General features: G+C 37.5%; 1 protein-coding gene across 4 annotated transcripts in view; it reads left to right on the top strand.

Annotated features, from left to right (window-relative positions):
* The first annotated feature begins 202 nt into the window (after positions 1-202).
* SLC25A14 (solute carrier family 25 member 14) overlaps positions 203-23,184 on the top strand; it is a 32,390-nt gene continuing 9,408 nt past the window's right edge. Inside the window, exons 1-8 of one of the 4 annotated variants that reach the window (XM_055267939.2) lie at positions 230-306; positions 437-674; positions 5,586-5,679; positions 6,944-7,091; positions 9,636-9,730; positions 11,027-11,112; positions 18,994-19,089; positions 19,403-19,495. In XM_055267939.2, coding sequence (XP_055123914.1) covers positions 609-674; positions 5,586-5,679; positions 6,944-7,091; positions 9,636-9,730; positions 11,027-11,112; positions 18,994-19,089; positions 19,403-19,495 — 678 coding nt within the window. In that variant the 5' untranslated portion in view covers positions 230-306; positions 437-608. Of the gene's footprint in view, positions 307-436; positions 684-5,585; positions 5,680-6,943; positions 7,092-9,635; positions 9,731-11,026; positions 11,113-18,993; positions 19,090-19,402; positions 19,496-23,184 lie in introns of all 4 variants that reach the window. The other 3 variants (XM_055267940.2, XM_055267941.2, XM_055267942.2) reach the window with 3 other exon arrangements.

The raw sequence follows: 23,184 nt of genomic DNA on the forward strand, positions 1-23,184 counted from the left end.
GGGGAAACTGCCAAATTCTCACGCCTTAGCTGCCCTGCCTCCACCTCCCGCAAGTCCGTTTGCCCCTCTAGTCCTCTGCGCCTGCAGTGGTTCTGACCCTCGCCTTTAGAACCCTGCCGCTTCCGCCTCTTATTTCGCGCCTTTGTTTTTAGTTTTGGAAGGGGCGGAGTTGAAATGACTGCGCCGCCGTTGCCGAAGCAACGCCTTGGTTACTTCCGTTGGTTTCAATGCTTCCGGGTTGGCGCTGCAGTGGCGTTTCCGACTGTGGGAGCCTCAGCTTCCCAGTCGTCCGATGAGCCCGAGCAGGTGAGGGGGAGCTCCTGGACTTCCAGGCTGGGGAGCGGGGCTGGGCCGCGCCAGGCCGCGCGGGGCCGGGCTGGCCTGGTTCCCGGCCTGGGAGGGGCTTAACGGTCCTCTGGTCTCTCTCTCCCCTCAGCTGAGTCCCTTCCCTGTCTTTCACTCTTCTGGCATCGGTGGTTTTACTTCTTCGATTGAACCCTGCTTCCTCGACCCCCCTGGGAGGCCGCCTCCTTCAGGCGCCTCCCTTCTCTCCACGAGCTCGCTCTGACAGCTGAGGAACTGGCAAGATCCTGCTACCCAGAGGGTGAATGGGTATCTTTCCCGGAATAATCCTAATTTTTCTAAGGGTGAAGTTTGCAACGGCGGCCGTGATTGTAAGCGGAGTAAGCAAACACCTCCATTGTATTAGTGTGAGGGATACTGTTGAAAGATGCTCCCCTTCGGTTTCTACCCCCTGTCACTCCTGAGGTCAAGGCATTGAAGACATCTATTAAAATGCAGTTCAGTTACTTGATTGGCATGACAGCTGTTATCAACATGAATTAGTTTCTCAGACAGGATAACAGCAGGGACATTTATAGTTTCCTGTCAGTGATTCCTTGTTGTTGTTGTTTTTCCCCCCAGCCTAGAGATGCTTAGCGTTATCATGAACTCTTCCCTTGTCTTCATTCCCTACATCATCGAGTTCTTTGTGTCTTCACTGGAGAAGTCTATCTCTAACCTCAGTGCCAACAAGCATCTTTGTCTGCTGTACTTTGCACCATCCTAAGCTAGTCTCCCTGCCTCTCCCGTTTGTAATGTAATCCACTGTGTTTGCTGCAGCCCTAATAGGCTAAAATGTGGTGGATTTCCTCAAGTCACTTCGTTGTTAAACACACACACACAAAATATGCAGCCCCAATAGGCTAAAATGTGGTGGATTTCCTCAAGTCACTTCGTTGTTAAACACACACACACAAAACATGCAGCCCCCTCCTACGTCCCCCACCCCCACCCCTTGTTTTCAAGCCTTTCAACATAACATGCTCCTTATCACACTTCTTGTCTGATACTGTTTCAATCAACAAGGGAATTCTCTGTTCCAGTTAGTTTCCTTTCTTCTAAGGACAAACCATACTGATGCCTGCTTCTACATGCTGTGCTTGTTCCCACATTTGTGTTTCTGTTCATTCTGTCTCTTCCCTGCCCCTCTCCCTTACCTGCACCTAACCAGGTTGTACCTACCGTCTCTCAAGGTTCAGTTTAGGTTCTCTCACCTCGGCAATTTTCAAATTAGTCAATCCCATGCTGGTTGTAGTCTTTTCTATGCTCCTCTTGCTCTTAAAGTTTGTACTACACAGTTTAGCACTTAATTTTTCTCTAACGCACTACTTTGATTTCTTCCACCAGATTATAATCTCTTGAAAGGCAAGTACTGTATTTTGTACTTTTTTCCCTGTCCCATCTCATTGGTTATTCAGAAAAGATAGGTTGAATGGTAAATATTGTCTTGGTGCTAGAACGAATATCTATGTTTTTCAAATATGATTATACCCAAAGTGCATTGCAGGTTTGGGCATTTAGCACGCCTTCAATAAATATCTGCTTGGCTCTCCATTGTTACCTTCTGAATCTGAGGATCTCTAATTTCTACTCTTTCTTAAAGGAGAAAGCAGGAGAGGCAACCAGAGTTTCCTGACCAGATCTTGGGAGTAGTATAGGGCAATGTAACTTGTATTGTAGGACATTCTTACTTTCACTCATTAGTCTATCAAATTCTCCGAAGTCAGATCTTCAGAATAAATGTTGGCATTTTGAAGACAATTTTCATTGGTTTCTTTATACAGTAAAAATATTTAGGGTACTATATTTTTATTTTACCTTAGATATGATTACTTTTACCCATATCTGGAGTTAGCCCCTACAAGTTAAAATAATTTTTAGAGGGCTTGGGGTATTTTACATAAGTAATTCTTTGCAACAAAAGCAAGGGAACAGGGTTCGTAGGCAGAGAACATCTGGGGATCAAGATAGTGTCATACACAGGGTGTGTAGGATTGGCCAGGTCCAGCAAGTTACCTTCCTGGTTTCCCCTGCAATCTTTTATATAAGGGCTGCATACATAGGTAAAGGACGTCACACTGCAAAACCAACTAAGTATTGAATGGATGTGTATTCAATTCTATGCAAGCTATAATGGGGGTTATAAAAAGTACCGTGAGATATAGTATCTTCCCTTGGGGATCTTACTTAGTTAAGAGAGGAAATAACATTGGACATCTTGAAGTTGACCCTCATCCTAGTCATTATTTTTATGCCTGAGATTACGATATAGAAGGGATAAAAGAATGTTCAAAAAATATTGCACACCTGTAGAATAGGTGTGACACAACACGCATGCATGTAGACAACTTTATGTAAAAGACTTGGAGGTTTCAGCTGACAGTTTAATGATTTGATAGTGTGATGTGGCTCCCAAAAAAGTGAGTGCAATTTTAAGCTCTAGCAGTTGAAGTATAATGTGTCAAATGAAGAGAACGATCATGGATATTTAGCTCGAGAAACATGAGATGTAAGAGAACATCATAGCTGTCTTTAAATATTTGAAGGGCTTGCCTAGGGAAAAAAGAATGCATTTGTTGAATATTACCTCCAAAGACTGGGTATAAATTAGAGGAAGACAGACTTTTGGCTCAATATGAGGAGGGAGTGTCTAAAAACAGATCTAATCAAAGATGATCCAGGATTTCTTCATAAGATTTTTTCCTAACATTGGAATGAAAGAGATTTTACTATCAGATGGGGTTAGGGAAGTCATGATTGTGGCAATGGTGGGTTTTGCCTGTGGTCTCCAGATTTTTGGATTTCATGGGCCAGTAAAATGTAAATGAAAGTGTGGGGAGGGTACACAAATACAGGCTAGTTAGCCTATGCTCCAGGTGTAAGAAGAATGTGATCTGTTAATAATAGACAGTCCCTAAATTAAATACATTTAGCTGAAAAAAAAAAAAAGACTAAGTGCCCTTATTTTTTTCATTTCGCCCCAGAATTGTGGGAACTTCATTAGGGAACCACTGGGCTAACTGGCCTAAGATTCAGTGACTGGTCTTTCATCTTCCTGCCATATCCTCCCTGTTCCCTGCCTTTCACTGATTCATCATTGCTCCCTGAGCACATTTTCCTTATTAAAGGGCTGGTAGCAAGTTGTGAAGTTCCGATAGAGGCTTCCTCTGTAATACAAAGAGTTGAAAAAAGTTGTAAAGAGAAAGTTTTGGAGAGACAACTTTATGTAAAAGTAGCTGTCTGAAACCTTTAAGACTATTTGGGGCAATCGATACATTTGTGAATGGAGAGTTAATTTTTTCCTCACAAACTCAAAGAGGGGATATGCCATGGTCTTGCTTTTCCATCTCTACTCTCACCATATGTGTCATATTTTACTATCAATTCTAGTTGGAAAATGTGGGCATAGCTAGAAATGGTGATAAGGTAGTATTTAGTCTTCAAGACTCCTATTTCCAGCTGCAGTTGATATTCGAAGTGGCTATTCCTACTTTGCTCATTAGAATTCTTTTCAACAACTTTCCCCCAAAAGGGCTATCTATCCCAGACTCTATATGTACTATGCTTGAAAGGGAGCCTCCATAATGATTTTTGTGGCCTGTGACTAAAACATTTAATCAGCGTGTTTGCTATCTTCTCTGGAAAATTGTATTTTGCTTAGTTACAGAGAATTCCTTATGTGGAAACAAAGCAAAACCTTTAAAGAGATACTGTGACTCATAGCTGCTAACCCCAGATTGGGCAATGGGAGGGAGGGGTGGGCAGCAAGTAATATCTGTTAAGATGTAAATTTGGGTACTTAAATTTTAAAAAATGTAATAATGATAGTTAACTAACAGTTATTGAGCTACGTGCCAGGCACTTTTAAAGGTGTTTCTCATATATTATTTAATTTTCACAACAACCCTATGATATAGTTTTTATTATTAGTTCCATTTTACAGTTCAGAAAGTGGAGGCATAGAGAGATTAAATAACTTGCCCAAGGTTACAGAACTAGTAAGTGGTGGAGTCAGGAAATGAATCTGGAGTTAGCATTTAAATTTTAACAGTCTGACTTCAGGAGTCTGCATTCCTGACCATAAACCACTTGGAAGTTGCTTTTGAAATTCAGAAGTATACATACTGTGAAGCTCTGAAAAAGGAATATTTGAAAGAAATCTGAGAGTCCATGCTAAGAACAGATACTACTTTCAGGTGGACCAGGATTTAGTAGGCAATGCCTAGAGCAGTTCTTAAGTGTGGAAGCATCAGCGTTATTTGGGATCTTGCAAATTCTCAGGGCCATACCACCAATCAGAAACTCTGGGGGAGAGGCCCAACAATCTATGGTTTAATAGACCTTCTAGATGATTCTAATACATGCTAAAATTTGCAAAACTTAGAGGCCAGAGCTGTGGAAAAAATAAAATTCAAGAGAGAACAAGCTGAAAGTGGCAGAACAAGAGAGTAAAGCTGAAAAGATTGATGATGACAGGTCTAACGGGGGTGGGATAGGGAAGGAGAAAAGGGAGGCTGGGAGCAGAATACGTTGTTAAAGAACTAGAACATAAAAGAAAAACAGTATTTATATGTGTGTGTTTTAAAAGGTCAAGAGGAAGGAAAAGGAGATCCACTAGATGGATGTACGTTAATGTCAGAGGGAAGAGAGACATCATATTGCTATCATTCCTTTGGGCGCTAGAAGGAAGGTGAAAAGGTTCTTAGCTCAGCCTGGGCCTAGTTGGAGGGACAAAGTTATATATAGCTAGAAACCCTATAGTGGAGAGATAGGAGGGCTAAGAATATGAGAGAGTAGTAGTGTGAGCCTGTGCTTTGCACCTGAATCAAGCTAACTGAATACCATGAACTGCTTTTATGAGATGCCTCAGCCTATATAATTTGAATTCCGGGTTCCTTCATTTGTAATTATCTAGTTGAATGTCAAAGCTGGGCGTGCTGGATGGACCGAAGCCTCTTCTCTGGGTGGGGATGAATATAACATTAAAGAAACTGGAGAGAATGAAGGGCACAGGTCAATCTCTGAGTGAATCACACGCCTACCCCTACAAAATGTCAGTAAAGAACAAACTCATGATCATCCAGCACATAAAACAGGATCCCCCATTTTGTGTCATTCCACTTGGTGGGGTTTTTCCTCTACATCTGTTTTATTTGCCAATTTTGTTTATCTAAATTATATGATCAGATGCTAACAAATGCTCCTCACTCTTGTGCCTTGTTCTGATTTGTGTTTATTTTTAGCACCAGAAAAGTACCACTGTAAGTCATGAGATGTCTGGTCTGAATTGGAAACCCTTTGTATATGGCGGCCTTGCCTCTATCGTGGCTGAGTTTGGTAAGAATGTGAGAAATGACAAATCTGCATTATACGGTATAGATGGTAGCTTATGATGATGGTTATTTTTGGTGAAAGCTAGATAAAAAATAAGAAGCTTGCGTTATTTTGAAAATTGTCTCAAAGCCATGAAGTAATATTTCAGAGAATGTACTACTGATGGTATGGCAGATGAGTTAAGAAAAGTCAAACTGAAGAAAGCTTTTTTGGTAGTTTAGTGATTTGTTAATTTGCTAGGCTTAAGTAAAATACATGAATGTATAGAGGGAGTTGATATGTCATAAGGGTTTTTGCTATATTTCTGTATTAATAGTCTTTTATACTAAATTATAAGTTTATTTGTACTGAAAGTCCTTTTTTTAAACCTCTGTCCCATTTTAGAAGAAAATGTACTAACAAGACCAAACAAGATTCTCTTCTACATGATTTTAATTTTGAAATATTTTTAGATTGTCGTTTTTTCATCTTCCAGATATTCTCTTTTCTAAACTATTCATAAATGACTACTGACCTTCTTGGCATATCCTGTGGTGTTGTGATATTCGGGTCATCAGTGACCAGAGCTACCTAATCACCTTGTTCGTTTTGCACCCTGAAATATATTTTGTCAATGTGATGACCACTTCTGTTTGTTGATGTAAAAGGTTTGGTTAAAGAAATTCCCCCCCCAAGCACTCTGCTGGTATTAGTCCTGAATTACCTAAGGGACCAGGATGAGTAGAACCAAATAAGACTTTGCCATTATCTTTCATAATATTAGGGGACTATTTGTTTCTTGTAAACAGATAAAAGAAAAACCCCACAAAACTTTGTAACACTATATAAGAGCGTCTGGAGCAGCAATCCCATGCTTTCCTATCTTTGTGAAAATTTGGGGAGATTTTATGAGACACAGAGGTGGGGAGACTTGGGGTGGGAAGGGGCAGGAGGGAGACTGATAAATGCCAGACTGTATGTTACAGATGAAATAAAAAACAACATTTAATTATTTTGCATTTATAATAGGGCAATCTGAAAGCATTTTATTATATTACAGTTTGAAGTATATTGTGGGTCAATTGGTGCTGCCTATGTATAGTATAGTGCATTTTTCACTTACCACATGCAACTCATGTCCTCTGACAGTGGTATTCTACTAGAGCTCTTCTATGTGTTATAAAAAGGACTTTGTCTTAGGATTCAAATATTGTCCTTGGCTTATATTTAGCAACAACTTAACTGTGATTCTTTGGACATACTTATAAATGAGTGTGTTCCTTTATAGGGACTTTCCCTGTGGACCTTACCAAAACACGACTTCAGGTTCAAGGCCAAAGCATTGATGCCCGTTTCAAAGAGATAAAATATAGAGGGATGTTCCATGCGCTGTTTCGCATCTGTAAAGAGGAAGGTGTACTGGCTCTCTATTCAGGGTGAGACTGGTTCTCTCCTTATATCGTTAACAGAAATGCTTTTTAAAGAAGCCATAGTTTTCAGCTGTCTGATAGTTTGTGTCCGTTTCATATTCACTATTTTAACTTGTAATTCAGTATTGATATGCCAGTTTATATTTCTCCTGCTTGTAAGTTTTGAACTTTGGATTTTGTGTTCATTTGGTTGTAAGTGATAATAACATTTTAAAATGGATATGTCGTTGCAGCATAGACTTTCTGTGGATTTCCCGAGAGTCACTAATAACCACTGTTAATAACAGCACCAATTAATTATATATATTTTTGTGATATCCCTCCTGAGTTGGCAAATTCTGACTTCCTTTAAAATTTTTCTCTTTGAAAAAATATTATTCTTGCAGTTTAAACAGAAAGTGCATAATGAGAGAGAGGGAGATCCATCTTTATCATCACCTTTTGATTAGCCATAAGTTTGTGGTTTACTGTCTAGTTTGTAGTTCATCTGTTGCCAGTTTCCTAGGCACTCCTGCATCTAGGCTACCAGTTTATTACTCAGAGAATAGACATCAATTTTATCGTTAAACTATGTTAGACTTAATTTAAAAGGTAATTTTCTTGGGAGAAAAATCAAGTAGTGTATCCTGAAGCATCCTGAAGATGATCCACCATCCTGATTTGTGGATCATCTGTTTCACCTTGTGCTTTCATCAGCATGGATCATCACAAGATATTTTCTGATAGCAAGCAATAAAGTCAGAAATATGCATATTTAGTCATCATTTAAAAATCCTAACCATTTGAGCTGCTGCTGTCTTTCTATTTATACCTCCTACAGTATAGTTCTGCAATTTGGAAGAATCCCAAAGGAGGTATGAATGAGAATGTCTCCAGTTTAAAGGAGAACTTAAATAGGGTGGAATTTTGGCTCTAGTACCTCCTTGTTGATGTGGTTAAAGACATATCTGTAACTGTTAGGAAGTAGAGGTTGATTTTTTTAAAAAAATCTTTATTAGGTGAGCAATGATGTATAATTCTTTTTATACATTGATGGATTCAGTTTACCAATATTTTCTTAAGGAGTTTTGCATCTAAGTTCATGAGAGACATTAGTCTGTGGTTTTCCCTTTTTGTACTGTTTTTGTCTGGTTTTCGTATCAGGGTAATACTAGCCAAAATAAGTTGGGAAGCATTCCCTCTTCTGTTTTCTGGAAGGAACTGTGTAAGTTTAGCGTTAATTTTTAAAATGTTTTGTAGAATTCCCCAGTGAAATTATCTGGGGCTGACTATTTCTTTTTGGGGAACATTTAAATTCAGAATGCAAATTCTTTAAGGTTATCATAGTTTGGGGTGCTATAACAAAATACCATAGACTGGGTGACTTATAAACAATCGGAATTTATTTCTCACAGTTCTGGAAGCAGGAAATCTGAGATCAGGGTGCCAGTATGGTCAGGTTCTGCTGAGGTCTCTTTTCTGGGTTGCAGACTGCCAAGACTTCTCATTGTATCCTCACATGGCAGAAAGAGTGAGGGAGCTCTCTGGGATCCCTTTTATAAGGGCACTAATCCTGTTCATGAGGGCTTTACCCTCATGACCTAATCACCTCCTATTACTATCATATTGCGGGTTAGGATTTTAAGATCTTGATTTGGGGACGATACAAACATTCAGTCCATTGCAATGGGTATGAGTTTTATTCAGATTATTTGTTTTATCTAGTTGAGTTTTGGTAGCTTGTGATTTTCAAGGAATTTGTCCATTTCTTCTAAGGTGTTGAATTTATGAGTATAAAGTTGTTTATACCATACTCTTATTGTCCTTTTAATGGCTGCAGGAATTGTAGTGCTAGTCCCTGTTTCATTTCTTATTTGCATCTTCTCTCTTTTTATCTTTGTGAGTCTTACTAGAGGTTTATCAATTTTGTTGATTTTTTTTTTAAAGAGCCAACTTTTTGTTTCATTGATTTTTCTCTATTTTCCTATTTTCAATTTCATTGATTTGTGCTTTGTATTATTTTCTTTTGCTTGCTTTGGGTTTATTTTGCTCTTCTTTTTCTAGTTTCTTGAGGTAGGAGCATAAATTATTGATTTGAGACTCTGCCCCCCCCCCCCTTTTTTTTAAATGTAAGCATTTCATGCTATAAATTTCCCTCAGCACTGCTTTGGCTGCATCTCATACATTTTAATAGGTTGAATTTTGTTGTCATTTAGACCTGTGAATTAAAAAAAATTTCCTTTGACAGACACTTGTTCTGACCAATAGATTGTTTAGATATATGTTGTTTAATTTCTAAATGTTTGAGGATTTTTCTTATTGATTTCTGGTTTGATTCCATTATTGTCAGATAACATTGTATATGATTTCAGTTCTTTTAAATTTGTTCAGGTTGGTTTTATGACCCAGAATGTTCAGTTTCTTGCTGAGTGTTTCATGAGTGCTTGAAAAAAATCATATTCTGCTGTTGTTGGGTGGAATGAGATGGGTAGTGCAAATAAGTAGGCTGTCTAGATATGTATAATCTGCAAATACATGTTGAGAATAACTTTTTTACTTTTTTTTTTTCAGAATTGCTCCTGCGTTGCTAAGACAAGCATCATATGGCACCATTAAAATTGGGATTTACCAAAGCTTGAAGCGCTTATTCGTAGAACGTTTAGAAGGTCAGTATACTCACCCTCTTTTGAGATGATACTCAAAGGTATTGTTGAAATCATGCTTAGTGAGAAATGTTGGTCATGAGGTGCCTGAGAATGGAGGAGAGTCACTGCAAAGACAAAGTGAGCTTGTTCTAACTTGGAATAAATTTTTGCAGAGGTGATATATGAATTAGAGACCTGTTCTTCAAATTTGTCCCTTTTCCTATCAACAAAAAAGGCACGTGATCATCCCAAAAGAAACATGGAACAATCTTGTCCAGAAAATTAATGCTATCTTCATCAATAAGAGGAATTCAACTGTAAGGCATTTTCTAGCTGGCAATTTTGATAAGCTTTTATTAGGCGGAATAATTTTAGGCTGTTTTCTAAATTCTGATGTACCTATGGCGACCTTATGCATATTCAGCATTATCATGTCTGTTTGCTGCTGTAGCATTTTCCATCATGATACTACACTAAATGGTTATTTTACCACAGGCCTGGGGCTGTTGGATGTTTGGGGACAGCTGGAAAGCCTTTCGGTTAGTAATGTCCTTTGAATCACTTTATTGTCCTAAAATCAACTTTTTCTGAAGACTTTTTTTGGGGATTGTGAAGGGTTCTCTTCCACCTCTTTCTGAAATATTTTTCTTTCATAGATTCTTCACTCGGGTTTATTTAGTTTCTATTTGTGGGGTCTTCATGGTGTGAAGGAGCGGTACAGATTGAATTTCACTATAGAACAATGTGCTCTGTGGTTTCTTTGTTCTTTTTTCTCACTGAGGAGATTTACTTCTAAATGATTGCTTTTTCATATTTGACTACAGAAATCTTTTGTAAATTAACAGAGGCTAGGAGAGATCTCAGGCCTATGAAAATTAATATTCAGATAAGTTTTTTGTATTAGACATAAGATTTTCTCTTTTAACATTCAGTTCCTGAATCTTTAGAGTTGATGATTACCCAGAAAAAGACTTAAAAAGTATGTTCTTTAGATGTTTGAAAAGGTCGAAGGGGAAATACCACCTTCTGAATTCGTGTGTGGGATACTGATAGTTATGTAGAAGAAAAGGATGTGTTCCAGTGTCCTTTAGAAATAATGATGTTTTTGGAAATGATTTATATTTTACAAGTTTTAATATATTTTAGCACTGAATTGAGATCTAGAAATATTTGAGTTTCTTTATTTTCCTAAGCTTTTTGGTTCATTTCTAAAGTCATCTCTCTAACCAAGTTTCCCTTCCTCCAGTAAGTCAGTACTGTGTTCTCAAACTGGTGCCTAATACGAGCAGTCCTTTCTTTTTCTTTTCCTTTTCACAGATGAAACTCTTTTAATTAATATGATCTGTGGGGTGGTGTCAGGAGTGATATCTTCCACTATAGCCAATCCTACCGATGTTCTAAAGGTAAGAGAGATACAGTATGATTTGAAAGGAGCATAAGGTTTGAGTCAGATTTGGGTTCAGATTCCCACTCTGTCACTTGCCAGCTGTAGAACCTTGGGCAAATCAGTTAACTGCATTAAGCCTCAATTTCATCATTTGAAAAACGAATATAATACAGTGTTTATAACATAGAGTTGTAAAGGATTAGCGATAATATATATATAAACTGCCTGTCATTGTACTTGGTGTAGTAGATGCTCAATAAATGGCAGTCAATTTGTTATGATATGTGTTAATCCACTGGTCTTCACACTGGGGTATGCAAGACCCTATAGGTTCTTTCCAAGGGCTATGCAGTTTTATAGGAATCAATTTCCAGATCTCTTACATCCATTTGTACTCCATCCTAAAACTGGTATGAGAATGAATCTGTTCATAATAGCCGTTACTCAATTTTACAAAAGAAAGGTACGTCCCCACCTATTCTAAATCTTGGTATGGTATGTTGACCTGTGGTATAACCTGGGATGCCAAACAGAGGGGTAAATTGAAATACAGTTTTTGGAGAAGCCTACTTTAGTAACTAATTTGGGTACCTTAAGTCTGTAATGCCTCTGTCTTTCCCTGTCTTATTAATATTTCTATTCAGGGTGAGATTTGGCTTTAAAAATGGTATATTTTGGCCTGTATTGGAATATTCTGAATTCAGAACCAGAACAGTATAGGTTGATGGTGCTGACTTGTTAAGAGTATAATTGGATTTCTTTAAGGTTTTTTCAAGTCACAGACTGAAACATTTCTTTTAATATACATTTTCATCTTATTTCATAAAATGGTAAATATTTTCTACTTATTAACGTATTTAAACTTATGATTAGTTAAAAGCACTAAATATAGGATTAAAATAAGTGAGGGGAACCCAAAGTTTTAAAAAATTATTTTAAAATTATTTTAAGGGGATTGCGAGAAAAAAGTAAGAGGACACATGCTTTTTTTAATTTGACTACTAGTGAAACCACAAGTGGCTAGGTTAGCAAAGGAGAGATCTGTTTATTGCAATTCAGAGAGGGGTTTGAGAACTGAGAGAAAGACATGAAAAACAACACACATGAAATAAACCACTGGTGGTTGACGGATAAAAATATGAGACAGTCTTTCTGGACTAAAGTGATAGTAATTTACAGAATGTTTATATCATTTTAGATTTACAGAACAATTTTTTTTCCAACGTTTAGATTCAGGGAGTACATGTGCAGGTTTATTACATGGGTATATTGTATGATGCTGAGGTTTGGGATATGAATGATCCCATCACCCAGATAGTGAGCACAGTACCCAACAGTTTTTCAACCCTTGTCCCCCTCCTTCTCTCCCCCCTCTATTATTCCCTGGTGTCTATTGTTGCCATCTTTGTCCATGAGTATGCAATATTTAGCTCCCACTTATAAGTGAGAACATGCTATATTTGGTTTTCTGTTCCTGCATTCATTCATTTAGCATAATGGCCTCTAGCTCAATCCATGTTGCTGCAAAGGACATGATTTTGTTCTTTTTTATGACTGCATAGTATTCCATGGTGTATATGTACCACATTTTCTTTATCCAACGTTGGTGGGCACCTAGGTTGATTCCATGTCTTTGCTATTGTGAATAGTGCTGTGCGGAACATAGGAGTGTATGTGTCTTTTTGGTAGAATTATTTATTTTCTTTTGGATATATACTCAGTAATGGGATTGCTGGGTTGAATGGTAGCTCTGTTTTAAGTTCCTTGAGAAGTCTCCAAACTGCTTTCCAAAGTGGCTGAACTAATTTACATTCCCACCAATGGTGTCTAAGCATTCCCTTTTCTCTGCAGCCTCGCCAGCATCTGTTGTTTTTACTTTTTAATAATAACCATTCTGACTGGTCTGAGATGGTATCTTGTTGTGGTTTTGATTTACATTTCTCTGATGATTAGTGATATTGTACATCTTTTCATGTTTGTTGGCTGCTTGTATGTCTTCTTTTGAGAAGTGTCCGTTCATGTCTTTTGCCTACTTTTTAATGGAGTTATTTGGTTTTTGCTTGTTGAATTAAATTCCTTATAGATGCTAGATACCAGATTTTCATCAGATGCATAGTTTGTGAATATTTTCTCCCATTCTGTAGGTTGTCGCTTTACTCTGTTGGTAGTTTCTTTTGTTGTGAAAAGATATTTAGTTTAATCAGGTCCCACTTGTCAATTTTTTGTTTTGTTGCAATTGCTTTTGATGACTTAGTCATAAATTATTTCCCAAGGCCAATGCCCAGAATGGCATTTCCTAGGTTTTCTTTTAGGATTCTTATAATTTGAGGTCTTACATTTAAATCTTTAATCTGTCTTGAGTTAATTTTTGTATATGGTGAAAGGTAGGGGCCCAGTTTTATTCTTCTGCATATAGCTAGTCAGCTATCCCAGCACCATTTATTGAATAGGGAGTCCTTTCCTCATGCTTATTTTTGTTGACTTAGAACAAGTATTTATGAAGAGAATTTAATTGGAGAGCTCCTTGTTCCTCTTACTCTCAGCAGACAACCCCACCTCCTATGGCCTGGCCTTATACCTCTCAATTTCGTGTCCTTTCTACCTTACAGGTGTAAACTTACTTTTATCTATACCCATCCTTATCTTGTCTTACTGTAGTGGTTTTCCAGACCAGACCAGTATTACCTGGGAACTTGTTAGAAATGCAAATTATCAGGCCCCATCCAACATCTACTGAATCAGAAAGGGTAAGATGGGGCCCAGCAGTCTGGTTTGACAAGCCCTTCAAGTGATTTTGATACATGCTCAAGTTTAAAAAAAACCTGGTTACTTACTTTTATTCACTTCTGTTTCATCAGAGACCTTTCTCTGTCGTTTGTCCTCTTTCTCTTATCTTCAGTGTCTTCCCCTTTACTGGTTATCTGCTCTCAAATGATAAATATGGTCAAGTCTCTCGATCCTAAAATATTTTCTTGACCCTCTGACCTCAAAACACCATGCTATCTCTTTTCTTACCTTCTCATCCAGATTTTACAAAAGAGTAATCTTTACATTCCATTTCCTCCATAACCTGCTGTAATCACTCCTGCTACTTGATTGAAATCACTCTCCGCAGAGTCAGCAGTAATGTCCTCATTATCGAATCCACTGGACATTTTAGTTCTCATCTTACTTAACCTGTTTTGACTAATTCCTTCTACTAGAAGTTCTTTTTTGGTTTTGTTACTACACTATTTAGATTCTGCTTCTAGTTTTCCTGTTCCTTAGTTTCATTCCTGGGCTTCCTTTTTATGCGTATACTTTAAATCTTTTTCTTCTCCCACCCAAGGTTCCATCTTTAGCTCTTTTCTCCTCTTCAGTCTCTCCTTGGTGGCCTTTTTCATTTTTTTTTTACTATTATTATTATTTTTTTTGAGACGGAGTCTCGCTCTGTCTCCCAGGCTGGAGTGCAGTGGCACGATCTCGGCTCACTGCAAGCTCCGCCTCCCGGGTTCATGCCATTCTCCTGCCTCAGCCCCCTGAGTAGCTGGGACTACAGGCACCCGCCACCACGCCTGGCTAATTTTTTTTATTTTTAGTGGAGACGGGGTTTCGCAGTGTTAGCCAGGATGGTCTCGATCTCCTGACCTCGTGATCTGCCCGCCTCGGCCTCCCAAAGTGCTGGGATTACAGGCGTCAGCCACCGTGCCCGACCACCTTTTTCATTCTTAATACTTTAGCTCTCACTATATCAGTTAGGTTATGGGCTAAGCTACTATCACAAAGAAACTCAAAAATAAAAAGGTCTCCTTATACAACTTTATATCTCTCTCATGTAACCATCTAGAGGACTGCAGTTAATGCTGGTAAGGCAGAACTACTTCATGTAGTCATCCAGGATCCAGGTTTCTTCATTTTTGTTGCACTGCCATCTCCTAGGGCAGAGATTGGCAAACTACTGTCTGTGGGTCAAATCTGGCCCACCCCCTGTTGTAAATAAAGTTTTATTGGAACACAGCCACCCCATTTGTTTATTTATTGTCTATAATTGCTTTTGTGCTTCAGCGGCAGAGCTGAGTAGTCACAACAGAGGTCATAAGCCCTGCAAAGCCTAATATATTTACTGTCTGGACCCTTACAGAAAACGTTTGTTGACCCCTGTCCTATGGTATTATTTTAATCTGTATAGTTGAAGTTGGACCACCATCAAACCTACATTCCAGCCCATGGGAAGAGAGTCAAGGGAAAGCAGTTTCCTTTTGATCTGTCAAAAATAAAATGAGTTAGGAAAAATTTTAAAGTTTATTGTATGCAATAAGAGAAAGTACAGATCTTGATTCAGGATACTTCAAACCAAGTGATAACAAACTTATCTTACAGTACAGTTTATAAAGCAGAAGGACAGAAACATTTTGACCTTTTTTGTGATTGGCTGTTGTAAATTATCCTTCTTTTAAAGGCAAGCAGCTGTTTAAGGTGATTGTCTATAGTTATTGGTTTCATTTCACTGAAGCATTCTGACAAAGATGTAAAGCTTATGTTTTGTGTTTATGATTAGAGATAGCAGTTCCGAGGAAATAGGATGACTTAAGTTTCGGTTACCTGATGATGGGTGGCTGGTCTTGGGGTTTATCTCAATTGTTGCCTCCATTTTTATCTTTAACAGTTTAAATCTTTATGTAGTTTTTGATAAACAATTTCAAACATATGAGTGAGTAGAAAATAACATAGTACAGTGAATGTCTTTGTACACATCACGGAGGTAGCTAAGATTTTGCTACACGTGCTTTTTTATTCCATTTTTCTGAATTATTTTAAGGCACATTCCAGACATTGTCATTTTCCCCCATATACTTCGATGTGCATTTCTTAAAAGCAATATTTGTCTATATAACCATGGTGCTATTGTTACATTTAACAAAATTAACATTTATTCATTAGTAACATCTAATAATCTATGTTCACATTTCCAGACTGTCTTATATTTTACAGTTGATTTGTTTAACTTGGGTTCCAAAGCCTATGCATTATATTTAATAGTTATGTTTCTTAAGTCCTTTTTATGCTAGAGCACCCCACTCCTGTCCATATACCTTTTATTTATTTATTTATTTATTTGCTTTTTGCCATTAACTTGTCAAATAAATGGGATCAGCTCTCCTTTAGAATTCCCAAGTTTTGGATTTGTCTTTTTGCTTCCTTGTGATATCATTTAACTTATTCCTCTAAATCTTCTCTCTCTGTAAAAGGAAGGTTTCTGTAAAGGTCATACCGAGTCATTTGAGGAGGCACACAGTGTTTGGTTGTCCCAGTATAGGGATGTTAAGATTGATCAGTGGGTTCAGGCATGACAGCCCGATTTCTCCTTTGTAGTTTCCTGTCAATCCTTCATCTAATGGTTTCATCCATTGGTGGCCATTACCTGAATCAGTTGTTTCATTTAAGGTCACAAAGTGGTGATTTTCTAATTCCTCATTCCATCCATGTTTCTTAGCTAGAATTCTTCTGCAAGGACAACCTTTTTTTTTTTTTTTTTTGAGACGGAGTCTCGCTCTCACCCAGTCTGGAGTGCAATGGCATGATCTCGGATGACTGTAACCTCCACTTCCTGGGTTCAAGCAATTCTCCTGCCTCAGCCTCTCGAGTAGCTGGGATTACACAGGTGCACACCACCACGCCTGGCTAATTTTTGTATTTTTAGTAGAGACGGGGTTTCGCCATGTTGGCCAGGCTGGTTTCAAACCAGCCCACCTTGGCCTCCCAAAGTGCTGGGATTACAGGCAGGAGCCACCGTGCCTGGCCAAGAACAACTTTTTCTCATTTAGTAGGGCTGTTTGGCTGTTCTGAAATACAGGCAATTTCCTTCTAAGCAAGACACTGGGAAGTTTCAACCATTATTTCTGTTCATGTTCCATTCTGAAGGACTTAGTTCCATGGCTACATCTAGCTTCAAGAAAGGAGAGTAGATTTTGGGAGACAATAATCTACCACACTACCCAGACCTACTGGGTCATATAAACTAGAAACCTAGATCATCTTTGATTCTTCTATATCTTTGCTTCCTTCTAGTATTGGATTAGGTATCAAGTTTCTACAGATTTTGCCTCATCTGTATTTCTCAACTTTGTCCTTTCCCCACCATTCCTGTTGTAGGGCCTCATCTCAGTAGCCTCCTAACTTGTCCCTTCACTCTAGTGTGTACTCCACTCCCTCAACCCATCTCCAGATGAAGCTGGAGAGATCTATCTAAATCCATATCTGATCTACTATGTACTGCTTCTTTGCCTTTGTGCATGTAACACTTTCTTCCTGAAACGTCTTTCTCATTTTCCTGGTGAATTTGTCCTTCAAGACCAGGCTCATAAACAGGGCCAGGACTAGGGAAAAACAAGCAAGGCAGTCCCCTTTGATGCAGAATGTAAGAAGGTGCCACAAAACTCAGTAATCAATATAAACAACATTTGTATGCAGTATTTTTAAACAATCAAAATTAATGCAAAAAATTCATGATGAACCAAATACCAAAATTTCATATAACTCATCTCATTCACCTTACCCTAATCCTGGCCCTGTTGAGTCCTAGCTTTAGTTAAATTTGATATTTGATTCATCATGGCTTTTTGTGGATTAATTTTGGTTAAAAAATATCATATTGAGACATCATTTATCTTGATTACTGAATTTTTCTTGCACTCCCTTACATTTCATGCCTAAGAAAAGTACTTCACTTGCCTCATGCTAGTCCCTCTGTTGCTCAAGAATCACCTCCTTAAAGAAGTGTTCTACTTACCACAGTGTATTAGTAGTTTTCATTTATCTTTGTGATAGTTCGTATCTTGATTTAATGGGTTTAGGTTTTTATAATGATAATATTTGAAAACTCTTGGTAGTAACAGTTAACTTTCTGCATAAAAGCACGTTGCCATTACATGACTTACTAAAGACATTTGTTGAAACCTAGAATGGTAGCATGGTGCTTCATAAAAATTAGGCCTACATTTGGGCCACTAGTATTTAGTGACTGACTACTAGGATTGTGTGTGTGCAGAGTCTGTGGGAAATTGTACCAAACCTTTTACATGGCCATTTAATGCTATCTTTCCTTTCTTGCAGCTCTCAAAGGCCACTTGCCAGAATATAATATCATGCTTTTTATAAATAGAACTCAACTTAAGGTCTCATAAACATAAAATTATATTTTAAAACACATTTTTCGTTTTTATAATTACATAAGCAATGCATGTTTAATGTAGAAAAATATGGAAGGCAGAAAAAACACAAAAGAGAAAAATGCTTACTTGTAGCCTCACCACTCAGACATAAACCACTGTAAGTATTTAGTTTTATATGTTCACCTCGTCTCTTTGCTGTGCTTATGGATATTTTTAAGTTTACATGTTTTTTATAAAAATGATATAGTACTTTGCAATTTTTTTTCTGGTTAGCAATTAATTTTTTATATCTTTCAGTGTCAGCAAATACCATTGTACAACAAAATTTTATGGCTCCATAGTATTCTATTAAATGAATATATAATTTCTGTAGCCAATCTGTGTAGTTGTTGTTTTTGGATATTAAGTTGTTTCTAATTTTTCACTAAATGAGTCATTTTTTAGTCCTGCTGAGTACTTGTTCTTTCTCTTTTCCAAATTTTCTTCTACCTCCAGAAATAATAGACTTAGTGTGAGGAATGTGAGGCTGATGAAAATCATCTTTATAAAATACACTTTGACACAAATTCTTTTTCTATACAGTTTAACTAATTAACTTTATCATAATAGCAGATATTTTTCTGGGATTCCTGAATACTGCTTTTTAAATTTTAGATGAATTTAAAATGAATTTAAATGAACTTAAAATGAATTTAGCATTTTGGTTCTCTCTGACAAAACAAAATGTTCACCTCTTTTCATTTTAGATTCGAATGCAGGCTCAAGGAAGCTTGTTCCAAGGGAGCATGATTGGAAGCTTTATCGATATATACCAACAAGAAGGCACCAGGGGTCTGTGGAGGGTAAGTACTCTTCTCCTGCTATTATCCTACAGTCGCAGTTCCTACAATTTGCAGAGAATTTTTTTTTATATAAAGACATAAAATCATGAATTATAATCCAAAAACTAAGGTAAGAAACTCCTCATCTCCCTTGAAAGGCCAAAAACTTATCATTGGCCTTTTATTTCTGCATAATGTTTGGGGATTATATAGGTGGGGAAAGTTATTACATTATTTGAGATGGCCGTTTCGATCATATTCACAGTGAATGTAGTTGTTCAGTGTATTTTTTTTTGCCAGTTCTGTACTAACACGATGATGTATGTCTTTGTAGTGCTTATGTTCAAAAGCTGTTACCGGCCGTGTGCTGTGGCTCATGCCTGTAATCCCAGCACGTTGGGAGGCCAAGGCAGGTGGATCACTTGAGGTCAGGAGTTCGAGACCAGCCTGGCCAACGTGGTGAAACCCTATCTCAACTAGAAATACAAAAATTAGCCAGGCATGGTGGTGCATGGCTGTAGTCCCAGCTACTCAGGAGGCTGAGGCAGGAGAATTGTTTGAACCCTGGAGGCGGAGGTTGCAGTGAGCCAAGATCATGCCACTGCACTCCAGCCTGGGTGACAGGGTGAGACTCTGTCTCAAAAAAAAAAAAAAAAAAGAAAAGCTGTTACCTTAAACAATTTTTTAACCTAAAAAGTATAACATGTACTGTAAAATATTGAGAAAATATAGAAAAGTAAAAAGAAAAAAAATCCAGTAGTCCCACTGCCTAGAGATAATTTCTGTTAAACTTTTTGTCATATTATCTTTCAGTCTTCTATCTATACTTTGCTTTTCGTCCTTGTTGCTCTAACTTTTTAATCCCTAATTATTGTAATATTAATAATATTATTAGTAGAATATACAGAGAGAGTGAAATGGGAAATCTATTAATAGACTTTTAAATAAAAATGAAAGCTTTGCTATTTTTCTTCCTTTATAATTTTTCATAACAAAAATTTCAAGCATAAAGAAAAATTGAAAGAATAGAACTATGAAATACATACCTATGAGCTGGATTCGATGGCTGTTAAAGTTTGATCGTATTTCTTTATCTGTTTATGTGTATACACACATACACTCTTTTTAGCTAAGCTAAATGAAAGTAGGTTGCAGACATCATGGCACTCAATTAAATTCTTCATTGTGCATCTCCTAAGGATAAGGATAGTCTTCTACATAATAACAATACCATTATCATATCTAAGAAAATGAACAAGTCCCTAATACCTAATATCTAGCCCATATTAGAATTTCTTGTTAATGAGACTAGGCTAATTTATAATTTATTTTCTTCCTTCCTTCTTTCCTTCCTTTTTTTTTTTTTTGACAGGGTCTCACTTTGTTGCCTAGGCTGGTCTTGATCTCCTGGCTTCAAGTGATCCCCTGGCCTTGGCCTTACAGATGTGAGCCACCATGCCTGGCCAGGCTAGTTTTCTTATAAAGTGTTTCCTCATTGTGTTTAACTTGTTTCTCTATCTTTTGTATTTCCTATAAACTGTAAATAGGGTCCATTGGCTTGATTAGATTCATGTTAAACATTTTTAGTAAGGGTGCTTCATAGGTGATGCTGTGTATTTCACACTGCATCACAGCAGGAGGCACATAATATTAGTTTGTCCCATGATTAGTGGTGCCAAGTTTGATTATTTGGTAAGATGACATCCACTAGATCTCGCCATTGTAAAACATAATTTTTTCCCCTCCTTTGCAATTAGCAAGTAATCTGATACGCATATATCCTAATATCTAATCACCTTTCATCTAATTAATGGTCTTTGCATCCATAATGGTCCTTGAGGTTCACTTTTTGGTAACAGCAGGGTACACTTGCTTGATATGTCTAATTTAAAGCCAGAAAATAGAACTAACTAGAACTTTCTCACAAACTGATGACAAGGAACACAAACAGAGGAATAAATAGAATTGGAGATTTTTTCACAGGAGCATAGCTACTTTATTTTTTATTGTAGTAAAAAGTAGACATAACATAAAATTTACCATCTTAACCATTTTTGATGGTTCAGTAGTGTTAAGTACATTCACATTGTTGTACAACTGATCTCCAGAACTCTTTAGGTCTTATCAAACTGAAACTCTATACCCATGAAGCAACTCCCCATTTCTCCTTCCCCTAGCCCCTGGCAACCCCCATTCTATTTTCTGTCTCTATCAATTTGACTATTGTAGGTAATTCATGTAAGTAGAATCACACAATATTTATCTTTTTGTGACTAGCTGATTTTATTTAGCATAATGTTCTCAAGGTTCATCCATGCGGTAGCATGTGTCAGAATTTCTTCCTTTTTAAAGCTGAATAATATTCCATTGTATGTATATACCACATTTTGTTTATCCATTCAACCATTGGACATTTGAATGGCTTCTGCCTTTGGCCTATTGTGAATAATGCTGCTGGGTAAATGGGTGTGCAAATATCTTTTTTAGACCCTGCTTTCAATTCTTTTGGTTATATAGCCAAAAGTGGAATTGCTGGATTCTGTGGTAAATCTATGTTTATTTTTTGAGAAACTGAACATAACTGTTTTTATGATCCAGGCTACTTACATGATCTAGGCACCTAACATAAAGAAGCAAAGTACATTGTTGAATGTATTCTTCTGAGACAGGCATGTTTTATTTGCCTGTTAAAAATACAGGACTTATTTTTTCATTTCAACAAGAAAATATGTTTACATTTTTCTTCAAATATGTGCTCATCTTTGTTTATCTTCCTGCTCTGATTGTAACATGAATACTGAAAACATTTCACTTTCTTCCTAATTTCATTGTAAGAAAAAATAGCACGAGCACAATAACAAAGTATAACTAGCACTTACCACAGAGTTGGAGAGAGAGTAGCGTGGTAAGGACTGTGGTCCTGGAGAGCACGGAGAGCACAGTCCCCTTTGAGAGAGGACAGGACAGCTACTCCTTAGCTCCAGCCCATTGCTGCCATGTGTTGACGGTGAGCCCAGTGTGGTCAAATTTTCTGGCCTTTCAAGAGAAGCTGGAAATCTGCATTTCTGTGTGAAATATCCTGATTTTTACATATTAACAGCCAATTCAGTCTTTTGGAAACACTGTGGGCCACTCAAAACATGTCTATAGCCTCATTTTGGCCTGTGGGCTCCAGTTTGGGGCCTTACTGTTCACCAAGGTAGTCTTCTGTGAAGGGTACCCTCTTTATGAGAAGCAAGTCAAAGAGCCAGCAAGGAAGGTACCCTTCGGCTAGCCAGCCATATCAGCACAATCAAGCATCTTGGCATAGCTGTGTCACTTCCACTTCATTTTATTTATTTATTTATTTATTTATTTATTTATTTATTTATTTATTTATTTATTTTTTGAGATGGAGTCTTGCTATGTTGCCAGGCTGGAGTGCAGTGGCGCGATTTCAGCTCACTGCAACCTCTGCCTCCTGGGTTCAAGCGATTCTCCTGCCTCAGCCTCCCGAGTAGCTGGGATTATTATTATTATTTTTTTAAGTGAAAGCAAGTTTATTAAGTAAAGGGATAAAGAATGGCTACTCCATAGGCAGAGCAGCCCCACTTTATAAATTGAGTTTGGGAACTTAGAGATAACTGAAAACTTTTTAATATAGTAGTTATCCCAGAAAGCAGATGTCCCCATGGTATGTTATTTTCAATTTTAACTGACACCTAAACACAGTTATAAAATTAAAACATGCATTGTGAAAATGTAAAAAGAAATAGGCATAAAAATGAAAATTAACATCTCTTATCCTAATACCAGAGGAAAAAAATATTTTGATGTATTTCATTCTAATCCTTTCTAAGAATTTGGCATGTGTGTGTATACCTTTTCCCCTGAAGATGGAATAATACTATATATAATTTTATGCCTTGCTTTATTTAACATGCTATCATGCTATCATAAGCGTTTTCTTGTGTCATTAATATTCTTCAAACATGTGACTTTTAATGCTCTAGCAACCCTGTGTTGTAATGTGGGCTGTGATAGGAGCATCGTGCTAGTGAGTGAAACCCCGGTAATGTTACCACAGCAGGACTTGTAAGCGAAGGACCACTTTCCCTTGGGTTTTCCTCTTGTTTC

This window comes from Symphalangus syndactylus, chromosome X (genome assembly GCF_028878055.3).
Source record: "Symphalangus syndactylus isolate Jambi chromosome X, NHGRI_mSymSyn1-v2.1_pri, whole genome shotgun sequence".
Classification (NCBI taxonomy): domain Eukaryota; kingdom Metazoa; phylum Chordata; class Mammalia; order Primates; family Hylobatidae; genus Symphalangus; species Symphalangus syndactylus.